Genomic DNA, 12,093 nt, shown 5'->3' on the forward strand with positions numbered 1-12,093 from the left:
ATTTCTTGGTGCACTATATGTGCAGAGTCTGTATGTTCTCCAATTGTTTGTATGGAGTTTCCTCTGGATGCTCCAGTTTCATCCCACAGTCCAAAGACATACCGGTATGCTAATTAGCTTCTGGTGTGAGCGTGTCTGTGTCTGTGTCTGTGTGTGCCCTGCAATGGACTGGCGTCCCATCCAGGGCGTATCCTGCCTTGCTCCCATTGCTGGTCAGGACAGGCTGTGCTTCCCCACAGCCCTTTATTGGATAAAGACAATGGGTGGATAACCAGATAGGGGGGAGTGTGTGCATCAGAGACCACTTAATCATATATAAGATTGAAATAGCTCAAAGTATGATGTAAATAAGAACAGTCAAGAATATGCTGGGTAAACAAGTGACCCCAGCAGGGGTTTCCCTATGAGTCTGTACTGGTAATGTCAACTATGATAAAAAAAGCCCCCATACTCCTGCCTAGAAATGTACATAATACACAGTATACAGTATGAAAAGGGCTTGTAACAAAATTATTGTACTCACTTTCCCTGCCACAGTGAATGCAATTGCTTCACCTCTTTAGTAAATGAGGCTTCACATACAGTACAATATTGTGTATATCACTACATATTTACAGAAGGAGGCTGTCGAACAGTAACTGTATCAATAAGCAACTTTAAAAAGGCGGGCAGAGTAAATCAGTTCACTGGTATAAGCAACTTAAAACAGAGTAGCTTAGATTGGGGGGTAATGCAACAGCTGCAAAGGCAAGCCTCTTACGGTACTGGTGTATTGTAATTAAATCTCTAACCTGAGACTTCAGGATCAGATCCAGTGAGTTGCAAGGGATAGAAATGGATTGTGCTGTATTGGACAGGAACAGCAGAGCGTTATCTGCATGGAACAGCTATGTTTGTGAGGTTTCCTATCCAAGCGCTTTGTTGGTGGGTATGGAGATTGCAAATGCTTGGTGTTCAGGACAAGTTCAAATAATTACAATGAAAGAACATCGAGGATTCCTGCTTTCCCTGCCAAGTCAAAATGCTGACCAGCTCTGCAATCTACGCCAGTTGATAAAGAATTGCTTAATAACACTTAATAACACTTTCGAGATACAAATCTGCTGCTACTGTTTACCTTTACAAAGCACACATTCTGAATTGTAAAGGATTATTATACATTCATCACTTTCTATTGATTGTGTGCTTGGAGAAGCGGTTTTATATATATACGACAATCAAATAAACCTATTACTCTATTTTTAACATCACATTTATTAAATATCAGTCTTTTAATAACTTATAATTAAACTGACATGTATGCCTGAAGGCAGTTAATAATATTCTGATTTGACATTTGGAAATGTTTTTTTTTTATTATTTTTTAGTTGCAATTGGATACCCTGTGTGACAGTATTTTTAAATTAAAACGAATATGGTTCTGGAAATTCAATTTTGGGATCATGCACTTACAATGATAATTACATACTTTAGTTAGTACTGAAAACAGTCTGATTTTCCAACTCATGAAGTGTATCTTAATGTGTTTTTCCTCTTAATTGTTTTTATTAATATTTGGAGTACTTCATCAGTCTCTACATGCCTATTGGGTCCCCACAGTTGGCTTTCGGTACTATAAAAACAAATGCTATTGACGTTTTACATTTTCATATATTGCCTCAATAGTTTTACAACTCTGTGTATCAGCCATATCGCAGTATCACCATAATTACAAATACTAATCTCATATACAAGTAACAAATTCATTACAGTGAATATGCATAGTTTCTATCCTAATGTTATTATTTAACGTCTGTAAAAGTTCTACTGTTAATATTGATCTCCTTTTGATTGATTTTATTTTCACTTGTAAAGAAAAAAACTTTCCTTTTCTAATGCTGATCATTAGAAGTAAGGAAAATATGTTCCTTCCAATGGTCTCAGAAAAAAAAGCTGATTTTTTAAAAAATGTAAACATACACTTTTAGACTAATTGAAACCAACACACGCTTTCCACATTTCTAAATCGGAGAATGATCATCAAGAAAATGCAGCATCAAGAGAGGCCCAGCTGAGACAACCTGTAAAACAGCTTTTCTGTCGAGAAGGAAGATCAGAAAACAGCGATATTAAGCCCATCTAGGATAAAACTCAGGGGACAACAACTTACAGAGGGAGGCAACCAATTTTACAAAATAGGAAAGGTTTCTGATAAGGCGATAAAGTGGCAATTTTAGGTTAATCTTTTCATTAATTTCCAAGGTACAAGGTAAATCCTACTCACTGGTGCCCAAGGCAAAGTGCTGCTAAAACTTGAAAGGGTCTTCTATTTTCATAGCGATTTTAAAATCATTGCTGGCTTGGTAGGATTTTGATCATTTTAGGGTTTTGGCTTGGAAGAAAGAAATCTTTACTTCCACCCATGAAAACTTGGTTTTATTTAGCATTGTAAATAATTAACTTGCACTTGCATCTTCCTGTTAATTTAGCAAAAGTGACCTGCTGCTACTAATCAGTATGAGAGGCAGTTTTAGTCTGATTAAGCATTGATGTTATGACTCAAATGAATCTTCAGTTCTGGATATCAGAAACTTATCGGCTAAGGTTCAGCTAGGTTATATGTCATCACCAATGAACTAATTAACCACTAATAATTAAGAACTGTAAGTACTTGATCCACAAGTGCTTTAGAAAGTTTTGACTAATGCACATAGACCTTTAAAAAATGATCAAATCCTTGATCCCAGGGGTGAGGGATAAGCGCAGAGCTGGCTTTCAAAAAGACCTGAAGTGTGAAAAACGGTTTAGCACAAAATCATCCAATCGGGTCATTGTTCAGTACTGTGCTGGTTGTTTGTGTTCTCTATCCATAGCAACTTGAGCCCAGTGATTGTGTTAAGACATTTTTTTACAATTGTTTTATTTTACTTACTGTTTTTTTTTGCTGGGGTACTGTTGCTTACTTGACAAGTCAATACATTTACAGGCCCATGTTATGCACAAACTGTTTTTTATTACAGTTTTTATAAATACATTGAGGTCTCCAAATATTGTTTTCAAATAAAGGAAGAATTACATATTCAACATCCATTGCATTATCATACCTGAAATCTAAACTTGAAAGTAACCAATTCATAAATATTTAAATACAAGGATCATGTAGTAGTGATCACGTTATTTAGGGAACAATACAAAGAAGAACAACTATACGTTCATAAGTAAAAACTGCCTCGATTCAAGCTTGGTATTATAAAGCAAGTATGAAAAAAGCAAGTCCCATCTTGCCCTGACCTGTGGGTTTTAATCCTGTTTGTTTTATAAAGAACACTGCACAGACTGCGCCTTTCAGACAAAATAGAATGTGTAATGTTGGGCTCAGTGGATTTGTTAATTTAATTTAATACACATTACTTTAAAGCTCAAAGCTCTATTAATAGGATAAACAAACTTTACTGGTGATTAAAAGATTCAGAAATTGACCATTTGATTCTGGGATATTTTCCTGAATGAAGACTGTGGAGAAAAAATGTTCTTTTAATTAAATGGTGTTTTCTGTCATCATGACTTGTTATTGATTTTCTCCAAAGAACTAGATAAATAAAATACCATGCATCGTTAGAACAAGAAGGCTACCATATAATCTACACCTACCTGATTCTTACTTAAGGATCAGAAAGTCTGCAGCTCATTGTACAGTATACTGAAAAGAAAATGTTGGACTCAATGGGACATGCATTCTTTCATGAAGGGATGCAATACAATGACCCAATTAGATGTTTTTTTTAAATTCTGCTTTCAACTACATAGCAGAAAGTGAAACAGACGGATAAACTGATGCACTGATTCACACTTCCTAGAGAGACTTAAACTAAAGTTCAAGCTCATTGCTAGTTTGGACATGTTGGTGCTTTTTTTAATGCCCTTACTAGAATATTGATGCTCTGATTACATTTCTAAGAGAGTGTAGGGCCTCATTCTCCACTGTGTCCCAACTGCCTTCTAACAGTTGTTGGAAAAAGAAATTAACAATTCGTGAAATCTGGTCAGACACCAAGTACTTTACATTTATTTAACAGAGAAGTACTGTACTGTAGGTAGGTCTTAACTGTGCAGGCAAACATGCATGGCATACCAACACATTATATTTCTGTGAAGTTTAATGTGGTTGTTTTCTTGGCAAAGTAATCAATGTGGGCCAACAATGAATTGTAGTAAAGACAAATTAATTGATCTTACATGCCTGCATTCCTATTGACGCAAGATATCAAAACGACAAACGTTATTTGGGGGCTGAAGTTAATTTAGTGATTATATTCTATTATATCAGAAAGTTGATGGCCTATGGAAGAAAATGCATTTGTTGGACCAAACAAAATTGTATACATTCATGTCAATTAAATACAGTAAAGTACAAGGAACTCTCTAAATTAAATGATCCTGCCATTCCATTTCATTTTCATGTTGGCTGAACAATACACATGCCAACTTCTTTAAATTGCTAAGGCCTTTCAAACATCTGAAAATAAACTTTTTTTAAAATAAGATTAACATTCTTACTCTCAATTTTTAATGTTAAATTTTTTTAGGTATTTTGAACATGTTACATTTTTTCCACAATTAGATTAATGGTCGGTGTAACTAAATGTGTATTCATGGTGTTAATTATCAATACATGCTTAATTTGAGGCAAACAGTTTCCCAATCAACCAAATATATGTTAAGAAGATTCTTAAATGAAGAAACAAGAATACATTAATTACTTACTGGCAACGTCATCCAAACATTTATTTTCAAATATATACCAAAATTACATTAAGAATGTAAAGCTTGCAAAGTTCTACAACAGGAGTACAACTGCAGCTTGTAAGCTTCTTACAAACATGGGATAAGCAACCTGATACACAGGGTTATAATAATAGTGATTGCAAATGGCATGCTTTTTTCATACCGCACCTTGGTTTTGCTTATCTGGGGGAACAAATTGATCTGGCTCTCAAGATGAAGAAAGTGTCGGACAGATACGTGTATCTATTGGTTGTTCTCCAATTCCCATTTACAGTCATATTAATGACATAACATTCTGTTTGTCTCTTAAAATCTCCTCATCTTCATCATCTGTGTGACCTTCAACATCCCAGCTTCTAAAAGATGAAAGCATAAGCAGAGATTTAGCAACATTACTGGAACAACTTAAAAAGAAGGCAAAGACTTACAGGCACTCCTGAATAAAACATGAACACAGCTAAGCATGTATAAATATTTCTATACTACAGCATGAGAACTGTTATTCTTTTTCATAGTTGGCAACAGTATTTTTAGACTTTTTGAATGGTTACTTTAAATATTGCTGTTTGCAAGGTTGCAGGGACTACTTCACCCCTATTTGCTAAAGCAGGATAATAAACTCAGGTCCTCAGGGGCCACAGCCTGTTCTGGTCTTCACTCTTAACTTTGCTCTTTCTTGCTTCATTGACCTACTTATTAGATTAATGAACATTTTATCCTCTCTAGTGTTTCGCAAATAGCTCTCAAATCAGCAAGTTGGATAAAATGACACTAAAAATTTAATATGAAATGAAAAAGACCCTGCAGAATAAGACAGTTGGATTTTGATAACAGTGAACCTAAATTTTAGCAATCTTGCAATCTACAGATTACAAAATCTCAACTATCTAAAAGATTTTAGGTAATTTAAATAAACGTAATTATTATCAAATCATCAATAAAGGAAACAAGAACTCTCGTAATCAAGCAAACTTTTATAAGAAAAAAATTAAAAGACTATTTTAATCTTTACAAAATACCTACTTTGTAGAAAAGGTCCTCATATGGTTCTGTGATCTTAATCCATTTTGACTCTGATAGACATGTGGATCATGCAGTGATTTTATCACGTCTAAATATATTAAAACAAAGAAGAATTTTATTCACATTGATAACAAAAAATAGTTTACCTCAAAGTAAAAAAAAAATGATTTTGTGGGCTTCAAAAGAGTCTAAATACTGTCAAAAAGCCATCATGAATTCATAATCTGATTCATTGATGTTTTTTTAAATTGCACAGTGATTGCCAGTTTTGACTTTGCTCTTAAGAATCTACAGTATCTGACAGCCTAAATACAAGACTTTGAAAGGGAATTTCATTAGTCTGTACTGAATCTTCAACCATTCCAGAAAATTATTCACATACTCCAGAGGAAGATATAAACTGCCAATAAGCACAATTAACCTTTTATTAAAAAATATCACACAAGCTTCCCTGAGGAAAGCATTTGGGTGTTAAACCATAGTACAAAGAACAACTATGTCCATAAAAAGTTAATTCAGTGCACATTTGCTTTTAGAAATAACTTCACTTATATTTAAGTATATTTAAACATAATACATTCAGGGGGCTATAAATGGATGAGAGTTCTTTGTTAGATAGTTTCTCCCTAAAGAAGATTGTTCTACTGAAGTTTACCTAAAAATCATGATGTATTCCTGTCTCAGGAATACATCATGGAAAATTTACCATTAATAGTGAAACATTAATTAGCATTAAAAAGAAATATTGACCAGTGATAAAACAAAATTTCAATGGGGCTTAAGTCAGGTGAGCAAGGCATAGCTGACACATTTAGAAAGAAAATCATTGTTATACAAGGTCCACTGCTGGAGAGTCCACCTAATGTGCTTTTCCAAAGCAAAGGGAATTGTTCTTTTGATAACTGGGAAATACTGTATTGTTCGTTCTTGATTTTCAAAAGGCTAAATCACCTCATCACTTGTATCCAATCAACTTTCTCATTTATTAGGCGATTTAATTAATGCAAATCAAAATGACACCTAAGACATTTAAACACTATTGAAAATCCCTGTACTCTAGTGTTCTAAAATCATACATGCATTAATAATGACATACACCCACACCTCTTTTTACAAATGTTCTTTTTATGGAAATTCGATACTATGATTTGTTACCCGCATTTCGAATAACGAAAGCCAACTTTCGAAACTACGAAGAAGTGATACGAAGAAAAAATTCTAAACCTCCGCCAAATGTAGAGTGAAGGGAAAGGTGTCATAAGACTTGTTTCATAATGAGTGTACGCATCACATTCCACTAACTAGTGTGGGTGAGAGCGAGCACAGAGCCTACGGAGTAGCCTGAGAGAGATGTGCGATGCAGTTCACCACGTCTTGCTTCGTGTGTTCACTATAGTGTGTGCTCTTACTTACGTTACATTATTACGAACCCTAAAGGTTTTTAAAAAATGAAAATAGTGAATGTGTGTGTAATTACACAACAAGCAAATGAAGTGGTTAATATACAGTACTGTACTTAGATATGATTAATGATGTCTAACTTGGTAAGCAGTGTTTTTTATACTAAAAACACAAACCACAGCATGAATGTTAGTATTGTTAAACAATCAATTAATAAAAGTAGGGCTGAAATTTTGGGGTCTGGAACGGATTGTAATTTTTCCCCATCAGAAATAATGGAAATAGGTTTCTCTTTCTCTACAACTTTTTGCTAGCGTTTGATGCATATAAAAACAAAATTTGCGGGTTCTTGGGAATGCAGCAGGGAAAGGCTAACTCACTGGCTAGATTTGTCTCATGATTTAATTCTGTTGCACCGCTAATTCAAAAGCTGCTGTTAACAACTTTGGTTTCATCCCACTCTGCTCTTCTTCCTTCCAAGACCCTATTGGCCAGACAGAATTGCAAATAAGCAATCTTGAGATCTTGAGACCCTATTGTACATTGCATTGCATTTTGGAGTTGCTATGATCACAAGTCTTACAACAGTTCCACTGCCTATGTCTTTGGTATAATTAGTTGTGGATTTTTATGTGTTCTATGAAGAAATAAAACAAAGTATTAATCCTCCTTATTCCTCTTAAATTTACAATCTGTAATATAATTACCTTTGTCATTAACAAGCATTCTGAATTCTTCTTCCAAGCTTGCCAGTGCATTCTTAGCAGCTTCATCTTCTAGGTATGGATCGTCATTCTCTGTACAATCAATGGATTCGATTTCCAAAATTTCAACTGCAGCTCTGGAAAGTGGCCGTGTATCTGCACCAGCTGATCTAGAAGACTTAGATTCTTTCTTCGCAGTTGAGAACCATTTCTCATTTTCCACTGGAGTTCAGAATGGCAGGCATGCAGAGACAGTTCAGCATAAGTATAGACTTGTTTGACGTTCCTTTAAACCTCATTAAGTCTGTTAATATGGCACAGCTGGGGCATTTATTCTGTTTTGCAGTGCCAGAATATGGGGAAAACTCAGCTAATTCTCCATAATTTTAGTCATTTTACAGTATATCACAAAACGGCATGCCTTCATAGGAAATACACAAAAAATTTACCAATTCTGAGCATTGTTTAGAAAACAAATAACATGAAAACACAGCTATTTATACCATGGCTTATAAACATTATATCCCCAAGGGCTTTAGCAGTAACTAGAGCAGACAAGTCCTACAAAATATTAAACATAAATTTTCTTTGCAATTTAAATATTCCTTTTCTAATTCCTAATAACTTCTATTCCGGCTGTATTAAAAATGTTAACATTTTTTTTTTAAATCTAAGAGAGATTATTAATTTTGACTGAACCTGTTTTATTTTCACAGCAGTGGCTGAGTTCAGGCACTTGAAGTAAGCCCAAAATTTGATTTGTGATGAAAGAAATTAGACCTGTCACAGAATGAACGGATTATTTTTACAAGCCTTTGAGTGATCTGCAGAAGAACAGACTTACCTTGGAAAGGGTCCTGCATTATATAATGTATTATTTTTTAATAGAAGAATCATTGCCAAGGGATCTATTTAAATCCAAATTGCATACTAAATTAGTTTGAGGAACAGCTACTATACATCTGAGTTCCAGTAGCCCCAAATGTAAATGAATAGCTGCCTTATTTATAAAAAAGGGCTCTTTAGTTCTTAAATATTAATGTCTTTGTGGCCTTAGGAATATGAAAAACTCTATCAACAGTGAATTAGGTGTCTCATAAAGATCTGCAAGGGTATACTAAAATTGTATTAGGTAGTAATTCTTATTATTAATTAAATTCTTAAATTATAAAATTTGGTTTTAATTGGGAAGAATCAATAATTGTACCATTTCACCAAGAAACCTGTAGTTAAGTTATTAGTATTTAGTTATGTAGTTAGTTTTTCTTTCTCTACAAACATTATGAGCTTTACTCATACACTAAATATAGTATATAAATTACTTACTGTAAATCAGTCATCATACTATATAAATCAGCTGTTTTAATACATTAATCACCTGCCATATTTGTATTAAAATATATAGGGGATTCTTTATTGGCTCGACTACTAAAGAAGCTTAGTGCAAGCACAGGTTGAGACGCATACCCAAGCCATTACCTGACTGCCATCAGGACCCACGCATCAGTGCACAGATGGTTGAGCACCTCCAGGGTTAGCTGTCAGGGAGGCAGATGGGTTTGCCACACAAGCAGTGACCCTCTCAATAGCTCCAAAATATATACTGGTTGGATATCCAATACTGTCACTATTCTTATGAACTTCACATTGTTCATTATTGTTAACCAACTGTGAATATGATGGTGAGTCTTCAATGCAGCAGTTCATACTAGGAGCACTCCAGCCACAGTTCTGAGAAAGGTTTCATTTAAGTACATATGAAAAATGTAACACTGTATTTATAGACCCACTATGGGGAAGGAATTAATAAGCTAAATGCAATGCACACTCCCTCATTACTCCTGACTCATCAAAAATTATAGTGTACTTTCATACTTTCCTACTGAGCTCAATAGTAATAAAATAACCCCATTGAACAAAGGTTAAGTTAAAAATGTTAAATGAGAATTTAATTTCAAATTAAAGGGTGCATTCCAGTGAAATTCATTTGCTGCCTAAGCTGAAGCTGTTATTAATATTTGCAAAGCAGCAGGTGACACTGATTTTCAAAAATTATAATGAATAATAAGAGAACGAGATGAGTTTTACAGACTGAAAGCGTTCAACATAGTGAACAGTTGCTTGAGACACAGCAAGCAACACAGAATATAAAGAAAGGAAAAAGCATGATAAGAATGTTTAATTTCCTACCTAGCAATTGCTGTCGTTGTGTAGATGAGTCTGGTCTAGCAGCATAGATCAGTTGCTGAGGACTGCTTAATGGTCTGCTCCAAACACTGCCAATTACACTGCTGACAACTGACTCATCGGCTTGTTCTGTAAAACTGCTGCTAGGTCTCCAGTCCTCTTTTCCAACTGTTAAACACACACATACCTGTTGAGACCCGTTTGTTTTTTTTCCCAGGTAATTTAACTGCACATGATCTATGCTCTGCTCATTCACCCTCTCTCCGACTACATTGCCCTTTTAGGAACATGTAAGCTATCTGAAAATAATATGGAAATGAAAATGGAAATGAGGAATTTGAGATCAGTGATGTGTGTCATATAACGTAATAAAATGTTTTCTTTTCCTCAGATTTTAAAGCCGATAGTCATTTAGCTCAGCTACCACATACCAGCCCAGATTTTACATTTAATTGAATTGATATCCTAGTTTAATTGCTCCTGAAGCATGCCAGGTCTGAAAATGTCATACCACTAATCAGAGTCCCATAGTTATTCTAAAGACAGCAGAACATTTTTCAGTGGACATATACAGTATATATATACTGTATATGATCCTCCATAATCTGATGGCTCCTCTTTAGTTTGTGTCTCATTTCCCTATAAAATATTTATACTATTACACAAAACTGTTTTTATCAATACAGCACTGGATGTTTTCAGTAACTAATATACTATAGAAGGCTCACATTGTCAGTAAGCTACAAGGAGTTAAAACTTCATGATGCAGTCAACAGGCATTGATTTTACACAATAGACGTGTTATGTTACTTCAACATATTATTATACTAACTGGATATAAACAGGCAAATACAGTATTTATTTTAAAAAAACTATATCCCTGGCCTTATCGACTTCTACAAGCTGACATGTTGTAATTTAAACTTTACACAGTTAAGACCATTCTAACAATCATTTGAAAATAAGTAGAATATATTTTTCTTTCTTTAAAAAAGAAAGAAAAAAGTAACTATCAAAAGAAAATAAATCAATAGTTCTTTTCTGACTTGCAGAATCCTTGCTTTTTATACTGTGGGATGAAGCATTGAAGCATTGCGAGTCTATTCAAACCCTAAGATAAGTAAACACACAACCCAGTATCAACACTTGTATTTAATTATCTGAGATGTAAGATATAGATGTAAGATCCTGCATTTTGTAGTTATCTGCAAACCTTCAAGGTCATTACTTAGAAAAGTGATTGTACCCTAAGTCTTATATACTATTATCTATATCGCAATAAGAACCTGCAATAAGAACCACCATTAAGCAGTATACAGATTAATACTTAAGAAGCCATTTTTAACACATTAATTAATTACAATATAAAATATAGCCGTCTGGGTATGCAGTTTGGCCCTCAACTTAATTATTTATCTAAAAACAACAGCACTGCAGTGTCCTTCAGACATTCTTGATAGTGTGTTTAAACTTCTGGTCACATAATATTTACACTTGCATCTGTTCATGTTGACTGTATGCTCAGAGGTAAAAATGAAAAACATAAAGATTTTGGTACAACCAGGGATTTTAAAACAAAATCGGGATGGGTTTGTAAACAAAAGGTTCCTTCAGAATAATTCCATTCCCTAGACCTGGATATTCTACAGCACAAATTATGCTTTTTCTTTCATTATTCCTTTTTGTTTTTATGCCGTACAAATATTTTCCCCACTGTCTTCATATAATTAAAATACAACAATTTCAGGTTTATGCAGTTAATTTTAGCTCCATTTAAGCTTAAGATTTCCTTCCAAGAAGTACTTCATCCTCCATAGCAAGTACTGATTGTGAATGAGATCTAACTATGGGAAAAATTGTACTTGCTTTTGTGACCTTTTAAAAAGTCACTTTGATCAACAAGACAATATAAAGTATTTTTGTTTGAGTTTAAAATAATTTTGTTTCACAGGTGCCTTTTCTATAACTTCAGTAACATCACTTTTATATTGCATCCTTACAAAAATGCTACATT

General features: G+C 34.2%; 1 protein-coding gene across 1 annotated transcript in view; it reads right to left on the reverse strand.

Annotated features, from left to right (window-relative positions):
- Nucleotides 1-4,627: 4,627 nt before the first annotated feature.
- zbbx (zinc finger, B-box domain containing) overlaps nucleotides 4,628-12,093 on the reverse strand; it is a 34,669-nt gene continuing 27,203 nt past the window's right edge. The window contains exons 17-20 of the mRNA XM_088913735.1: nucleotides 10,083-10,247; nucleotides 7,896-8,114; nucleotides 5,788-5,875; nucleotides 4,628-5,120 (exon numbers count right to left, since the gene is read on the reverse strand). Of these exons, the coding sequence (XP_088769861.1) occupies nucleotides 5,039-5,120; nucleotides 5,788-5,875; nucleotides 7,896-8,114; nucleotides 10,083-10,247 (554 nt within the window). The 3' untranslated portion in view covers nucleotides 4,628-5,038. The remainder of the gene's footprint in view (nucleotides 5,121-5,787; nucleotides 5,876-7,895; nucleotides 8,115-10,082; nucleotides 10,248-12,093) is intronic.

The sequence above is a fragment of the Atractosteus spatula genome, chromosome 4 (genome assembly GCF_055471065.1).
Source record: "Atractosteus spatula isolate fAtrSpa1 chromosome 4, fAtrSpa1.hap1, whole genome shotgun sequence".
NCBI lineage: Eukaryota > Metazoa > Chordata > Actinopteri > Semionotiformes > Lepisosteidae > Atractosteus > Atractosteus spatula.